At 51.4% G+C, this 14,649-nt stretch overlaps 4 protein-coding genes across 4 annotated transcripts; 3 read left to right on the top strand and 1 right to left on the bottom strand.

Annotated features, from left to right (window-relative positions):
• Nucleotides 1-223: 223 nt before the first annotated feature.
• SETTUDRAFT_156066 (uncharacterized protein) lies at nucleotides 224-3,523 on the top strand (the record flags this gene model as incomplete). Its single annotated transcript, XM_008031042.1, has 3 exons — nucleotides 224-570; nucleotides 629-3,335; nucleotides 3,383-3,523. 3 exons carry the CDS (start codon nucleotides 224-226, stop codon nucleotides 3,521-3,523), a joined length of 3,195 nt encoding a protein of 1,064 aa, XP_008029233.1.
• Nucleotides 3,524-4,619: 1,096 nt separating this feature from the next.
• Nucleotides 4,620-5,565, top strand: SETTUDRAFT_156067 (uncharacterized protein; the record flags this gene model as incomplete). The annotated part of the gene is made up of 2 exons (XM_008031043.1): nucleotides 4,620-4,625; nucleotides 4,828-5,565. 2 exons carry the CDS (start codon nucleotides 4,620-4,622, stop codon nucleotides 5,563-5,565), a joined length of 744 nt encoding a protein of 247 aa, XP_008029234.1.
• A 3,669-nt stretch (nucleotides 5,566-9,234) lies between these two features.
• SETTUDRAFT_156068 (uncharacterized protein) lies at nucleotides 9,235-10,069 on the top strand (the record flags this gene model as incomplete). Its single annotated transcript, XM_008031044.1, has 3 exons — nucleotides 9,235-9,262; nucleotides 9,403-9,719; nucleotides 9,974-10,069. The coding sequence occupies 3 exons, from the start codon at nucleotides 9,235-9,237 to the stop codon at nucleotides 10,067-10,069; spliced, it is 441 nt and encodes a 146-aa protein (XP_008029235.1).
• Nucleotides 10,070-10,483: 414 nt separating this feature from the next.
• SETTUDRAFT_164879 (uncharacterized protein) lies at nucleotides 10,484-12,393 on the bottom strand. The gene is made up of 3 exons (XM_008031045.1): nucleotides 11,965-12,393; nucleotides 11,597-11,894; nucleotides 10,484-11,543 (listed from the first exon to the last, which is right to left on the bottom strand). Exons 1-3 carry the CDS (start codon nucleotides 12,344-12,346, stop codon nucleotides 10,709-10,711), a joined length of 1,515 nt encoding a protein of 504 aa, XP_008029236.1. The 5' UTR covers nucleotides 12,347-12,393; the 3' UTR covers nucleotides 10,484-10,708.
• Nucleotides 12,394-14,649: the final 2,256 nt, after the last annotated feature.

Here is a 14,649-nt window from a genome sequence, read left to right on the forward strand (position 1 = left end):
GCTCGTTGCGGCCCCTCGCCCTCAAATACTGAGCCCCCCCACTGACGCCCTCTCTAGTTTCGCACTCGGCCACGCCTTTTTTTTCTGCTGTGCTACCAAGCACTTCTTGGCCTCGCCGCGCTTTGCTCTTGTCTGCCCCTCTCCCCGCCCCCGCTACCGGCCAAACTCCGTCACGCTATAGCCCGACCATTTCGGTGCATTTTCCCTCATACCCACGCCCAACATGGCTTCCACACCCAGCGACGGCGCCAATGGCTCTGCCCCCCAGCACAAGCAGCTCGAGCAGCTCCTCAACACGCCCGACCGACGGCCCTCGCCGCTGCCCACACATCTGAGCGTCCCGGGCTCCTCAGGACACTCGACTCCCCGCATTCTCCCCCAGGAAGGCTCGGGCGGCTCTGGATATGTCGCCCCCGTCTTCGAGGGCAAGGAGAAGCAGATGGAGGCCGTCATGGATGGAGTCGAGGAGAGGGGATTCATGCCCCCCGAGCTCGTCGAGTCCGAGACCAAGTGGTTCTACAACGAGCTCGGCATTGACGACATGTACTTTGCTACCGAGACGGTGGACGCGTAAGAAGCCTGGTTCCGTATGTACGCACAGAATCACGACGCTAACCTGCATCTCCAGCATCGTAAACCACATCCACTCGCTCTACGCCGCAAAGGTCGCCGCTTACGCCAGAGACGACAAGCGCCTTGAGATCCGCCTCGACAAGGAGGCCGCCGACCATGCCGTCTACATCGACACTAGCAGGCCCGGTGTGTCTGTCATTGACGGTCCGCAGTACGAACAGCGCATTGGCAAGAAGTACCTGGCCGCCTCAAAGCCCGGTCTTGCGTACCGTGTTGAGAGTTTCCGCTCCGAGAGCCCGCTCCCCGGAAGCGACGAGCAGCAACTTCGATGCTACTTTGTCTACCAGTGCGACTTTGTAGACCCCAACCCCAGCGAGACGGAGACCAACCTCGACAAGATTGGTGACAAGCGTTTCTTGCAAAAGGCCACGGCCAACACCAAGGCCATTTACCAGCAGGTTCTCCAGGTCGCGGTAGAGCGTACTGGACCCGTCATTGACCACTTTGACATTGAAGGCTCGCGGGACAAGCGCCTGGTCGTTGGTTTCAAGCGTGGAAGCGCTCTTGGTCTCTTCAGCGCCCTGAGTGACTTGTACCACTACTACGGCCTGACGACGTCGCGAAAGTACGTCGAGCAGTTCTCCAACGGCTACACCGTCATGTCCCTGTACTTGCGCCCGTTGCCCGGAGCTGCGGGCGCCAAGCACCCACCTATTGAGGCCTCCATCCACCAGATCACCAAGGAGGTTTCGCTGCTCTACTGTCTCCCGCAGAACAAGTTCCAGACGCTCTTTGCCACTAGCAGGCTCAGTCTGCAAGAGACCATTTACGCACACTGTGTATGGGTCTTCATTACCCACTTCCTCAACCGTCTGGGAAGCGAGTACACTGCCCTGTCAGCAATCTTGGACCAAGAGAACAGCGTACACGCTGAGCTCTTGTCAAAGCTGAAGCGAAGGCTGCGTGCCGAGACGTTTACTGCCGACTACATCTACGAGATCATCATGAACTACCCTGATCTCGTCCACACCCTGTACCTGCCCTTTGCAAAAACGCACTACGTCCAGACGCGCGGCCAGGACGATGACTTCCTACCCACCCTGAGTTACCTCCGTCTGCAGGTCGACAGGGTCCAAACTGACGCCGAGCTGACCGACACCATCAATAAGGCTGTCGTCAACGACCACCACGAGATGGTCATGACGTCTTTCCGTGTCTTCAACAGCTCCGTCCTTAAGACCAACTTCTACACCCCCACCAAGGTGGCCATCTCGTTCCGTCTGAACCCCAACTTCCTCCCACCTTCCGAGTACCCCCAGCCGCTGTACGGAATGTTCCTCGTCATCGGATCAGAGTTCCGCGGTTTCCACCTGCGCTTCCGCGACATTGCTCGTGGTGGTATCCGCATCGTCAAGTCAAGGAGCCAGGAGGCATACTCTATCAACGCACGCTCCATGTTTGATGAGAACTACAACCTCGCAAACACACAACAGCGAAAGAACAAGGACATTCCCGAAGGTGGATCCAAGGGTGTCGTGCTGCTCGACTTTAAGCACCAGGACAAGGCTCGGGGCGCTTTCGAGAAGTACATTGACAGTATTCTCGACCTTTTGCTTCCCCCTACCAGTCCTGGTATCAAGGATCCTATTGTTGATTTGCACGGCAAGGAGGAGATTCTGTTCATGGGTCCTGACGAGAACACGGCTGATCTTGTCGATTGGGCTACTGAGCATGCTCGTGTCCGAGGTGCCCCATGGTGGAAGTCGTTCTTCACTGGAAAGAGCCCCAAGTTGGGTGGTATTCCTCACGACCGCTACGGCATGACGACTCTTTCCGTACGCGAGTACGTCAAAGGAATTTACCGCAAGCTCAACCTCGACCCCAGCAAGGTTAGGAAGATGCAGACTGGCGGTCCTGATGGTGACCTTGGATCCAACGAGATCTTGCTCAGCAACGAGAAGTACATTGCCATTATCGATGGTTCTGGTGTTCTCGTTGACCAAAATGGTATCAACCACGATGAGCTGCTGCGCCTGGCAAGGGAGCGTAAGATGATCAACCACTTTGACGTCTCAAAACTCTCGCCCGAAGGCTACCGCGTTTTGGTTGACGACACCAACGTGCGACTGCCAAACGGAGACTTGGTCTACAACGGTACAACCTTCCGCAACACATTCCATCTCCGTAGCGACATGCACTACGACACGTTTGTTCCCTGCGGTGGACGCCCCGAGTCGATTGATCTGTCTACTGCCAACAAGCTGATTGTTGACGGCAAGTCTGTGATTCCATACATTGTCGAGGGTGCAAACTTGTTCATTACTCAAGACGCCAAGCTCCGTCTTGAAAAGGCGGGCTGCATCTTGTACAAGGATGCCTCGGCGAACAAGGGAGGTGTCACGTCGTCTTCGCTCGAGGTCCTTGCATCTCTTTCATTTGATGACGAAGGCTTCATCAAGCACATGTGTGTCGGCGAGGATGGCCAGGCCCCTGAATTCTACAACAACTATGTGCGCGAAGTCCAGAAGACTATCCAGAACAACGCGCGTCTCGAATTTGAGGCCATCTGGAGGGAGCACCAGGCCACTGGTCAGCCACGAAGTGTTCTGAGCGACACGCTCAGTACTGCCATTACCAAGCTTGATGAGGAGCTTCAGAACACGGACTTGTGGAAGAACATTCCATTCCGGGAGTCGATTCTCAAGGAGGCGCTGCCCAACATTCTGCTGGAGAAGATTGGTCTCAACAAGATAATGGAGAGGGTAAGTTGTGTCCAAAGGCAGTTCAAGCAGAATCTAACAGACCATAGGTACCGGACAACTATCTGCGTGCCATCTTCGGCAGCTACCTTGCCAGCCGCTTTGTTTACGAATACGGCGTCTCATCGAGTCAATTCGCATTCTTCGACTTTATGAGCAAGCGCATTACCAAGGGCAATGCTGCTCATTGAAAACCCTTCAGCTGCATGGACATGGCACTTTTACAGGCGTTTGGATGGATACAAAAAGTTTATTGTTTGGGTTTGTGTGAGATGATTAACCATCAAACGGCGCTTTGGAAGCCCACTGGTGTGGGTGCTGTTTGCATGGGCGGCTCTTTGTAGCCGTACGACGACGAGAAGATGAGATGATTGAATACGATGCATGATGATGTGGAGCTTGGCTTGTTGCCTTGTTGTTGAATATCAAATCACAATCAGCCTCAATACAATGAGTGTGACTTGAAGATGCAGGGCAATAGATGGATGCGGCTAATGCGAAGCTTGCACGCTCAAAATGAAGAAGACACTACAAGCCAAGATGTGTTTGAGAATATGATGAGTAGGCTATGCATGGAGCACTGCAGAGGTTGAGGATGCAAAGTTCTCCTGTGTCACGTACGCCGTTTGTTGAGGCATATGCGATATAGTAATACTATAGTGCTGGGAAATATGGGGGGGATTATTGTGATAAAGCCATAATTACGGGCATGATGCGGTTGAACAACATTTAGTGTTTGTTTCATGCAGATCGGACAACTAACTTTCTATTTGGTGTAGCTGTTGGTAGGCCCGAATTGGATATTAAAAAAGCCAAGCATGTCTCCGCCTTGGTCTGGCAAAAAAAAAAGACAAAGTTTAATATTGCTAATAATAGGCCCGATTCCCAACCAGCTAATTAAGTACTTTTAGTGTCTACTTAATGCGACGGGGGAACGAACGTACATAGTACTTATTACTTGAAGCTACGGGTGTACATCTTGCGATTGTGTGTGTGTGTGTGTGTGTGTGTTTCTTCAATACAATTGCACCTCCTCTACAATGAAGATACAATTCTGGTTTCCAGCAGCCCTTGGCGTGATATTTCCTCATGCCTCGTCGTCTCTTGCTCTCACAACCACTACTACGAGCCCAAGCTGCCCCCTAACCTTTGACGGGCGCATTCCTCAAAACTTCACAAAAGCGACTTTTGAAACGGCACAGAGTCCTTTTAACCGCAAATACGTTCTCGGACTGAGTAAGTACCTAAGGCTCTATTCTAAGTTTTTTTCAAATCTATGTACGTACTATGTATGTACGTACATGGTTTCTTGGGTGGGCTGAGGGCTGACTTTGAGTGTGTCACGCAGACCAGACTTGGAGCCAGGTGATTTCGTTTCCGATGGATGTTGAACCTTCGATTTTTGATCGTGCGGCGGGTACGAAGCCCATCGAGGTGGAGATAACGTAAATCCCCCCCCCTTCTTCACGCACCTACTATAGCAATAGCTTAATAGTGTATTCGCAGCGACAAATCCGTCTTCGCATCCGACTCAGAAGGCCATGAAACCGCCCTGCGCCGCGCCGAGCTCCTGGTCAACGGCAAAAACCAAACCGTGTCGGGCAAAGTAAGCTGGTTCTTCTCGGTGCGCACATCGCCATCTGCGTCGCACGCGCTAAATCTCTCGCACGAGTATCTTCTCGCGTTCCACGAGGCCCAGGATTTCCAGGCGGATTTTTGGTCCCTCAAGGTCGGGCGCCCCATGCAAGAGGCCAACGCCACAAACGGCACAGCAGGTAGCCATCTCGCAGCAGCATATGGTACTAATATCGGCTTCCGCCATCCAGCCGTCTCGCCCGCCATGCTGGAAACAGGAAGCGTAATCTACCTGCAAGGCTACAAGTGGGCTCAGCCCATCCAAACATACTTCCTCGCGCCTTTTACACCGCATATCTGGCACAACTTTGGTCTCTACCTCGACTTTGAATCCAACCACATGCAAGTCGCGTATTCGACTGGCTCCCGCCATTTAGACATCGTCACCCCGTTGCTGCCGAATAATATCTCGGGGATCGCCCCGACCACCCTGGGCGAGACGCATTGGGGCTTGCAGAAGAGGCCCGTCGGAGCGAGTCTGCAGGATTTTTTGTTCAAAGGCGAGCAGCCGCATGGGATTCATGAGCGACTGGCTATTGGGGGCGTTTTGCAGGTCAAGGGGAGTTTGAGGGATTGTGTGGGTGCGTGGGGGGCTTAGGGGTCGTGGTGGTGTGGGAGGAGGAGGAGGAGGAGGGGAGTGCTTGTTTTTGTAAGTATGGGGTTTGTGAATTAAGCTTTTTCTCTTCTTCTTCTTTTACTGTACAAGCTGGGGCAGCGTTTATTTTTATTTTTTTCTTGTATGATGTATTTATGATAAGAGCACAGCTGCTCAAGATATGTGTGTTGCTTCTTTGCCTTTGTGATTGCCAACCTATCCTACTCTAGATGATGATGATGATGATGCGGCGGCGGCGGCGAGGCCGGCGAGGGCGAGAGGTGTGATGCGCATCTTGTTCGTATATATATGATGTGTAGGTATTATGTGAATGCGCAAAAGGTGATTGCGCGTAAGTAGTCTCATTCTTCAATTGGGCATGCAGTGCTTCTTATACCGCAATTGCGGTCAATATATCCCCCAAGGCCTAGACATGCACTTTACGAGCATTGTCTCCATAGTAAACGGAACGCCTTACTGAAATTTTCAGGCTGCAGCCTAAGGGGGGGCACACCGTGGGCGTGTGATTGGCTACACAGTGGCTCCAACCTTCCTAATCCGGCTATTCTGGGGGCCGGGAGAGAGAGAGAAAATAGGGTACCCGCTCGCGAGGAGGCCGGTTCTATATTGAGAGGGCAAGGCAGCACGGGAATCACGGCAGAATGGGTATTCGGCCTGGATTGCTGTGTTCCCCTCCCCCCCCCCCCCAAAATTTTTTTAGGTAGGTATGCTGTTGTGCGTATGGGAAAAGAGAAATTCGGATATTTAGAGGTGGATAACTCTCTTAGTGTAGGTACTATGTAGTGGCTTCCTCCGCCCTCGTCTCCCGTAAACAAGGCCGCCCAGACATCACCGGCTCCTACTGGGACGTGACTGTTTCGCGGCAGGCGGGCCGCCCGGGCTACGAGATCCGCGATCTCAGCGTCACGTTTTACAGCCCCAAGTTTGATGTCGTGGCAGAGGCAAAGTGCCATTATAGCTTTGTGCCGCAGGGCACGAGGCCGCCGTCCGAGGTCAATGAGTGTAGTTCTGGGTTGGAATATACATGGGATTGTACGTCTTTTCTCTCTTTTTCTCTACTTTAACCTTTCAACTTTTTCCCTCGTCTTCCCGTGTGTTCTTTTTGGCGTCTTTGGGGGGGGGGTTTGCATGCGTATCGAGCTACGCTGGAAATAAACGTGTAAAACTTAGGAGATGAGTTTCTAACGCTTTTCCCAGATACCACGCTGAGTCTGCGCCAAAACGTAAACTTTGGAAACGAGACGCTGCTGGTCTTTGGCAATGCTGTCATCGAGGCGGAGCGCAGGAGTGATGGTGCGGGCGGCAGCTCGGCAAAGGGAGCTGGCAGAATCGAGATTCATCATTATTGTAATAGCATTGGATGCTCGGATCCCGATGGCTGTGTTACGCTTACTTGCCGCGATGGGCTGGTCGATTAAGTGATGGGGGAGATGGAGGAACGTCTGTTTCAAAGTAATGAGTAAAAGGATGTAAATATGGGAATGTTCGCGGTATATGAGGCTGTGGGGATCCTTCCTTGGAGTTTAAGAAGTTCTTGTACATGTACTCGGGATATCATGATTGCTAGCTATTCCTGCGACCAAAATTAGAATATCGGCATCTTCCTTTACCCTCACTCAACACATACTTTGCAGCTCTTGGACGTGGTATTATTCAGATGACTATTTGCTTCCATTCACAGAAACTTGCTGGATAGCTTCATTGCAGCCGGAGAATCTGGGGACTAAATGGCCACATTGTGCTTGCATAACTCATCGGCGACTCACTAGAAGAAGAAAACTATGAGATGAGCTCCCCTTGGTTATACAGCGGGAGTGATGAGCCAAACAAAGACTTTGATCTGCTGTTGTAATCGAGATGGGCGCAGTAAAGAGGTAAAGTAACGATATTGCTCGCTCCACCACATCTCCGCCCAGATAAATACAAGAAACATCAAAATACGCAGGCAGCCATTTTGGATAGTGGAGATTTTGAATGAGCATCTTTAGACGTCTGGAAGAGTTCGGAGAGCTGAAGCTTTTGAAGCTGGAAGGGAAGAATAGAATGATTGATTTAACTGCAGAAAAATTGAGAGATGAAGGAAGAAAAGGAGCAAGCTCAACTACGTATCCAAGTTCAGATGACCCAGAAAAGCGTGAGAGACGAGCAGCAGCTAGAAAAGCGAGGAAGAGCGAGAGAGCCAACAAGGCAGCTGAAAACGCGCGCCAGACAGCAACCCACGACCATGGAAAGACCATACCTAACACCCCCAAATAAACAGTCGTAAGCTTTGAGAAGATTGTCCTGCAAAGCGTAAGCACCAGAAACGTATTGTCGCTGCTATCGCAATAGTACCAGACGCAAGCAGCTGCACCGCTTCATCCATGTACGCAGAAGCACACGCGACAGGCGCACCATCACGCAGCTAAAACGCCCAAGTAAATCGCAAAAACCTTCTGCATATCTCACCATTAATCCGCTCATCAACATCACAATACCATCTCTTCCATCTCTTCCATCCATCTCTCGCATCCCAGCCCGCCAAACCCTTTCTCTCTCTTTCCCGCATCCGCGCGCAGCGTGACTCGGGGTGCATTTGCGGCGCAGAATAATAAGACCAGGGACAACTGAGTATACATACCTAGTCTGTTATCAAACAGGCCGCGCTTCGCTCGTAGGTAAGTAAAATTCCCACCACCACCACCACCACCACCACAAACCAGTCTACATACGTACGTGCCCGCCAATCTAAACCCCAGCCAACCACGGCATCGGGCGCACCCCCCTCCACACCTCGTCTCTTGCAACCGACAGATACATACGTACGTGCCATCGCTCCCCTTGCTGCGTTTCTGCGCTGGCCCGCGGTTTGCGGCGTGGCCTGGTCCGGGCCCAGCCGTGTTTTCCTCAGCTGACCCTGTAGTGGAATCCTTGCTTTGGGCCCGATTCCGATGTCGTTATTGTGGTGGTTGTTAATCTTGTTGTTGGACACGTCTTGACGTGCAGGGCTGGGCTAGTAGCCATGTACGTATATACATGGCTGCTTGCCCTTGGTTTCTGCTTACCGCTCTTCCCTCCTCCTTCTCTCCTCCTTCTCCCTCTCCGTCTATCCCTGGACTTCCCCTTGCTCTTCCACTGGTTTTTTTATCGACGCAGCTTGCTAGTTGCGACGAGAGCTTTTTTTTTGTTGCGCATTCACGATAGACGGTATATCGAGGTGCTAGAGTCGGGTTTTTTTTTCTTTTCGAGAGTGAGTTTCTGGTTTCTGTTGGTTTGCGGCTTGTGTTGGTGGCGCGGTGCTGATGGCCATGGTGGGTTTGGGCTATCTACTTATGCCGAGGGGCGGGCGAGAAAAGATGGGCTGGCAAAGTCTGCCCGCATTGTGGTTTGATGGCCGTTTGTTTCGGTGCTTTTTTTGTCTCTCTTTCTTTTTGCTGTGCTTCAGAGCAGGGCTTGTGGTAACGGTTTTTTTATTTTGTTTTTTTACGCGCAGAAACGGGTAACATGCTAATTCCCCGTCTTCTTTCTTAGCCTACGACTTGCGCCGTTTATTGCTTTTTTTTTCGCATAACGGCCACGGCGCTTACAGACATTCCGACTTAGAGAAGAGTACCACTTCGATCTGAATCTTTGGTAGAAACAACAAGAGCCGAGAAACCAACGACCGAAAAAATGGGTGCTACTACGCGTGCCAGAACAGGTACGTTCCCGAAGCATGTTGCTGTCTACTATCACGCCATCTTCCAAGTTCTCTTCCCATCATCACCATGTCCCCCCACCACCACTTACCCCCAAAACACAAAAACGACGATAATAACACAGAAACCCACAAAAAAAAAGGCAACTCCAAACCCCGCATCATTTCCAACCTGGAATCCGCGCTCCCTCCCACCACCAGCACAAAGGCAAATACCTCCAAGCCGCGCGCGACCAAAAACAACGGCTCCAAAGTCGCCGGCGGAAGAGTGACAAAAGCCAAAAGCGGTACAACAGCAACGCCAACAACATCAGCAACAGCAACAGCGAAGAAAGACAAGCCCAGCGCCAACGTAAAAACCGTCAAGAAACCGCGCACAAAGACGGAGAAAGCCGTGGATAGCGTCGTCGGGACAGCTGAGAAGGTAGTTGGGGATTTGCAAGGCAAGCCGGGGAAAAAGGTATGTTGTTTTTGTAATCCTCTTCTCTCTTTGCTATCTTGACCCTCGTCTTTCCTTTTTTTTTTCTTCTTCTTCTTCTTCTTCTTCTTCATCATCTTTTGCCTGCTTGCAAGATGGACATCTTGGGATTCGAATCAAAAAAAAAAAAAGGCTACAATGCTGAAAAGCCATACATGCCAAGCTAGCTTCACATTTCACATTTCACACCGCACACAAGATAACCATGCTAATTCTCAATTCCGAAAAAAACACAGGCTGCAGGTACATCCAAGATGCGCGGCACAGACTCAACAACAACAACGACCACCACCACCACCACCAAACGCGCACGTGCTTCTGTCAAGACTTGATTTTGAAAAAAAAATGGGCAGATTCAAGTTCTACATGTTTTTTTTTCTTTCCAACAGGATCTCTGTAGCTTTTTTTTTCTTCTTCTTCTTTTTCTTCTTCATGTGCGTCTGTAGGAAGAGTTGGATTGCGAGATTGGGAGATTGGATATATATAGCAAAGGGGGAAATGGACATGTCGTAGATGGTGCTGTTGATGTAGTGCAGGATAGTGCTTTTTTGGTTGGTATTGGGTTGAAGTTGAGTTGAGTTGAGCTGAGTTGAGTTGATGATGGAGAGGGAAAATACAGCATCCAAGTGCGGGCAGTAAGGTGTGTATGTTGGGGGGTTTAATGAATTCATGAACTACTTTTGTTGCAGTACTTGTTCGTTCGTTCGTTCGTTCGTTCATTTTTCTCTGTGATTATGTTATTCGTCATCAATACCTGGTATTCGTACGTATGTATGTATGTATGTATATATATACACGCTACTACTATCAACAATAACACATGATATCTCTCTCTCTCTCCCTCTTCCTGCATCACCACCATGGGACCCAAACAACAAGACCAAGCTTCCAGCCTGCCAAAAGCTATTTACGCCCAAACCCAAAGTGAGTCTCCGCCCCCAAAATTCCCCTCCATCCCAAATCATATTCGTCTACTTGAAAGCAACGCGAATCTCATTGGCGGGCTGCAACACGATATCGGCATGGAGGCCCGGGTCCTGCCCGTCCATTCTATTCTCGACCGTCTCGAAGCGCTGGAAGATGCGTACAAGGGTATACGCCATTTCTGTCAGCGCAAATTGCTGGCCGATGCAGATTCTGGGGCCGCCGTTGAAGGGGATGTAGGTCCAGCTCTTGGGGGTCCACGAGTCCCAGCGTTCGGGGGAGAAGACGGCTGGTGGGGGAAATGAGGCCGAGGTAGGCGGGTAAATGTCTTCGCGGCGTTGCATGATGAGGGTCGAGTAGCCAATCGGGGTGCCAGCTGGAATGCCAATGGGTTGTTGGCCGTCTGGACCGCCGCCCATGGGCAGCGTGGTGTCTTTGAGGGCGATGCGGATGTTGTAGGGGACGGTGGGGTACAGACGAAGGGTTTCATTGAGAATGTGCTGGAGGTACCGCATGTTCTTTAGGTCGTCGTAGGTGGGCTGGCGCTCCAGACCAACTGTGCTGATGATTTCCTGGCGCAGTTTGGCTGTAATGGTGGGGTCCATGGATAGGTGGTAGATGACCCAGGTCAGGGTGCAGGCGGTGGTGTCGCGGCCGGCTAGAAGCACATTGACGAGCTGGTCGCGCAGCATGTCGCGGTCACGTGTGTAGGCTGCGAGGGCATGGAGGAATGTGTAGCCCTCGTCGTGGCTGGTCTTCTTTTCGAGTTCCTCGGGCGACAGAACAAGCGCAGTGTCGATGAAGGTGGATACAAAGTCGTTGATGACTTTGAGCGAGTCGTAGAAGCCCATGTGTTTGCGAGGGAGAAGCCAGTTCAAAGTACTGCTGTGAGTTAGCGAAAAATAGACCGAGACAGGTTATTCATCTTGACGTACCCAAGACGGGCGATGATGCTCTGCACGCGCTGGACATTGGAGAAGGCATCGGCAAACTCGGTCTTTGGGTCTTCCAAGCTGCCAACACTGTGGCCGAGCAGAAAGTGCGTGGCTGCGTCGAGTGTATATCTAAACATCAAGTCGAGCGTGTCGATTTCTTGGTCGCGGCCAATCTTGGAGAGAAGAATCTGCGTGTGCTCCTCGAAGATATTGATATCACTGAGGCGGTCCTTGACAAACTGCGGCCGGATCAGCTGGCGCGAGTTGTGCCACAGGTGGCCGTCGGTGCTGAAGATGCCTGCACAGCGATTGTCAGTGTTTTTCCACACGGCACGCCTTATGCACAACACCACATCCTGTCCACATACCGTTGCCCAAAAACTGGAACCAGTCCTGCCTGAACTGCTCGCCCTTGCCATAGTCCTTGAACTGCGTCGCCAGGATGGCTTTGATGTTTTCGGGGTCTGCGGTCATGAGGAGGCGCTCGCCCACGCCCACCTCCATGGTGTAGCATGTTGGCCCGCCCCATTTTCTGAACATGGCAATCCACATTTCGTATATCTGGTCCTTGAGGGCGCTTTGGACGGCTTGGTAGGCCATGTCGACGCCAAATGGCAGGTAGGTTGTTCGCGTGGGCGCCCGCGCGCCCAGTTTGCGGATTTGCGCATTGAGGTAGAGCTTGTGTCCAATGTTGTATGCGATGTAGAGGATGCCCAGGGCACCGAGGAGCTGAGGCGTTGACAGGGCCATGGTGGGCGGCGACGTCTCGAGGGTGGCGGTTGAGCGTCAGGGGCAGCGTTGGGGGCAGGCGTGATATCTTTGTGTTATGTACTCGGGCGCATTCACATGCGCCACGGCTAAACTAAGTATGTGGATGCTTGTGCTTGCGAGTAGCCGAGCGTTTGTCCTCTGAAATGTCGGGATACGATGGTGCTGCGGGGCTGGCGGTTTCTGCCCACGCCCAGGCACGCCCTGGCACGGCTTCCTTTCTGCAGTCGCCGTCTGGCACAGCAGCAGCGCCATGGCGGTTACATGTTGGGCATGGCGCGCACGACGTCTCCTGCTGCGACACAGGCGGGCGGCACCGAAGAGGACTAGTTGTGTAGACGCGTGTGACTGCGGGATGCCTTTTGTCACGCTACTGGGCTGGAGAAGCGGGGAACCTCACGATCGACGTCGCATGATGAGCGTGCAGCCAAGGTGGCGGTCGCATCCATGGCCATGTTCCTCGGCCCGCCCGCAAGCTGTCTACTATCCACCGATGTCGTGACTGAGGTGTGTTGCTTTACTGACGACAGGACAGGCTGCTGACCATCACTATCTAAGTAATCAGTACTTAGTGGCGGGACGGCCTGTCTCCATCCCGTGTGCCGCCATGGCACTCCGCAATGGATGCTGACCGCTGACGTATTCGACGGCTGCCTGTATGCGCGGCACCGTCCATGGCATATATCCCACAATGAATACAAATCAAAGAAAAAAAAGAGAACATCGAGCCTTGGACATGGTTGCGTCGCCCTACTCGGCCCTCTTGTGCTTGGATATGCCCCGCTCCACAAGCATTCTTCTACAGTACACAACTAGTATCCCGAGTCTTGGCCCCGCCCACCAACGTCTTACCGGCTGCAGTCCAACAACATCGATAGACATGGCGAGCACTTCCCAATGCAACCAAACACTCCGGTGAATGCTCCAGAGCAACACGCACATGGACCGGTATGATCCGGAGATGATGCTTGGGGGTCGGAATCGGACCTACGTTCTCCGCTGACACTCTTGAATCATATCATATATAACCTTAGCTCAGAAATACTCGACTACTGAATCATGCAGAGTACTACACTGCTTCGTCCCTGCATTTGAGCCGTGTGTGGGCGTCTTCTTCTTTTTTTTTTCCAGGCCTGTTCATCTTCTCCATCGACTGCACGATGAGAGTCGGCGTAGCGATAACGTGTTTTACAAGCGAGCGCCGCGTACAAGCGAGCGCCGCACCCTACTAACTTTGTGCACCTCTCTTATCTTAATACATAATGGCTCAACGCAACGCTAGTTAGTTAGCTTTAAATAAAGCAGATATCTAGCTCGCTATATCCTCTATTAAATCTAGTTAGATATAGAGTAATCGCAGTGCTGCTGCTATCTATAACGTGTTAGAACGAACAATCCGCCGCTGACGCGTTGGCAAGCCTGCCTAACGCGATTGCTAGCCTAACTTAAAGAAGCTTACTAAGCTAGAAGAGCAGGTAATAATTAATTATGTACTTAATCTAGATCTACGTAGATTTTCGCCTACCTATACAGCTATGCGAGATATAGCTAATAGACTACTAGCTGCGCGCGGCGCTAGCTAGGTTAGCGTCCACTAGCTGCGCAACTTTGTTAAGCGTACTAATAGTCTTACAACGCGTTTTAATTAAGCGTACAATAGGTAGAGAGCCTTATGTAAAGATCTAGTCTTAATTAAGAGCTAGTTTAAGCTTATAGAGAAGATAAAGGCTAAGTACAGCATCTTTAACAAAGACGTCTATAACTTTAACAAAGCAGGCTTTATGATAGGCAAGATCGCGACTTAGCTAGTTGTTATAGCGTTAGAGAGAAGAGGCTAGCCAAAGGCTGTTTAACTAGGTTGCCGAGAGTGGGTAACGTTTATCGCTAGGATCAATGCAGCTAGCTAGTCTATCCCACCGTTCCTTATCTTTACTAGCAAGCATCACCTATCTGCCTAGTATGAGGAGACAGAGATCCCACGCGACTAGGCGATCGCAGTTAGCGACAACGGCTGGACGACTAATAAGCTAGGAGTTAAGTGGCTAAAGCACTTTGTCAAGCATACGGATGGCAAGGTTGTTAAGGTACGCTAGCTGCTTATTCTTGATAGCTATAAGAGCCGCTAGTCACTTAAGTTCTAAGAGCTCTATAAGGCAAACAATATCTATACACTCTATATGCCACCTCACTCATCTCACCTACTCCAGCCTCTTAACGTTAGCTGCTTCTTGTAACGATGTTACAACTTCGCCAAGTATTGAGCCAATCCCAGAGCCGGATCGGAG

This window comes from Exserohilum turcica (assembly GCF_000359705.1).
Source record: "Exserohilum turcica Et28A unplaced genomic scaffold SETTUscaffold_5, whole genome shotgun sequence".
In the NCBI taxonomy this organism is placed as follows: Eukaryota; Fungi; Ascomycota; class Dothideomycetes; order Pleosporales; family Pleosporaceae; genus Exserohilum; species Exserohilum turcicum.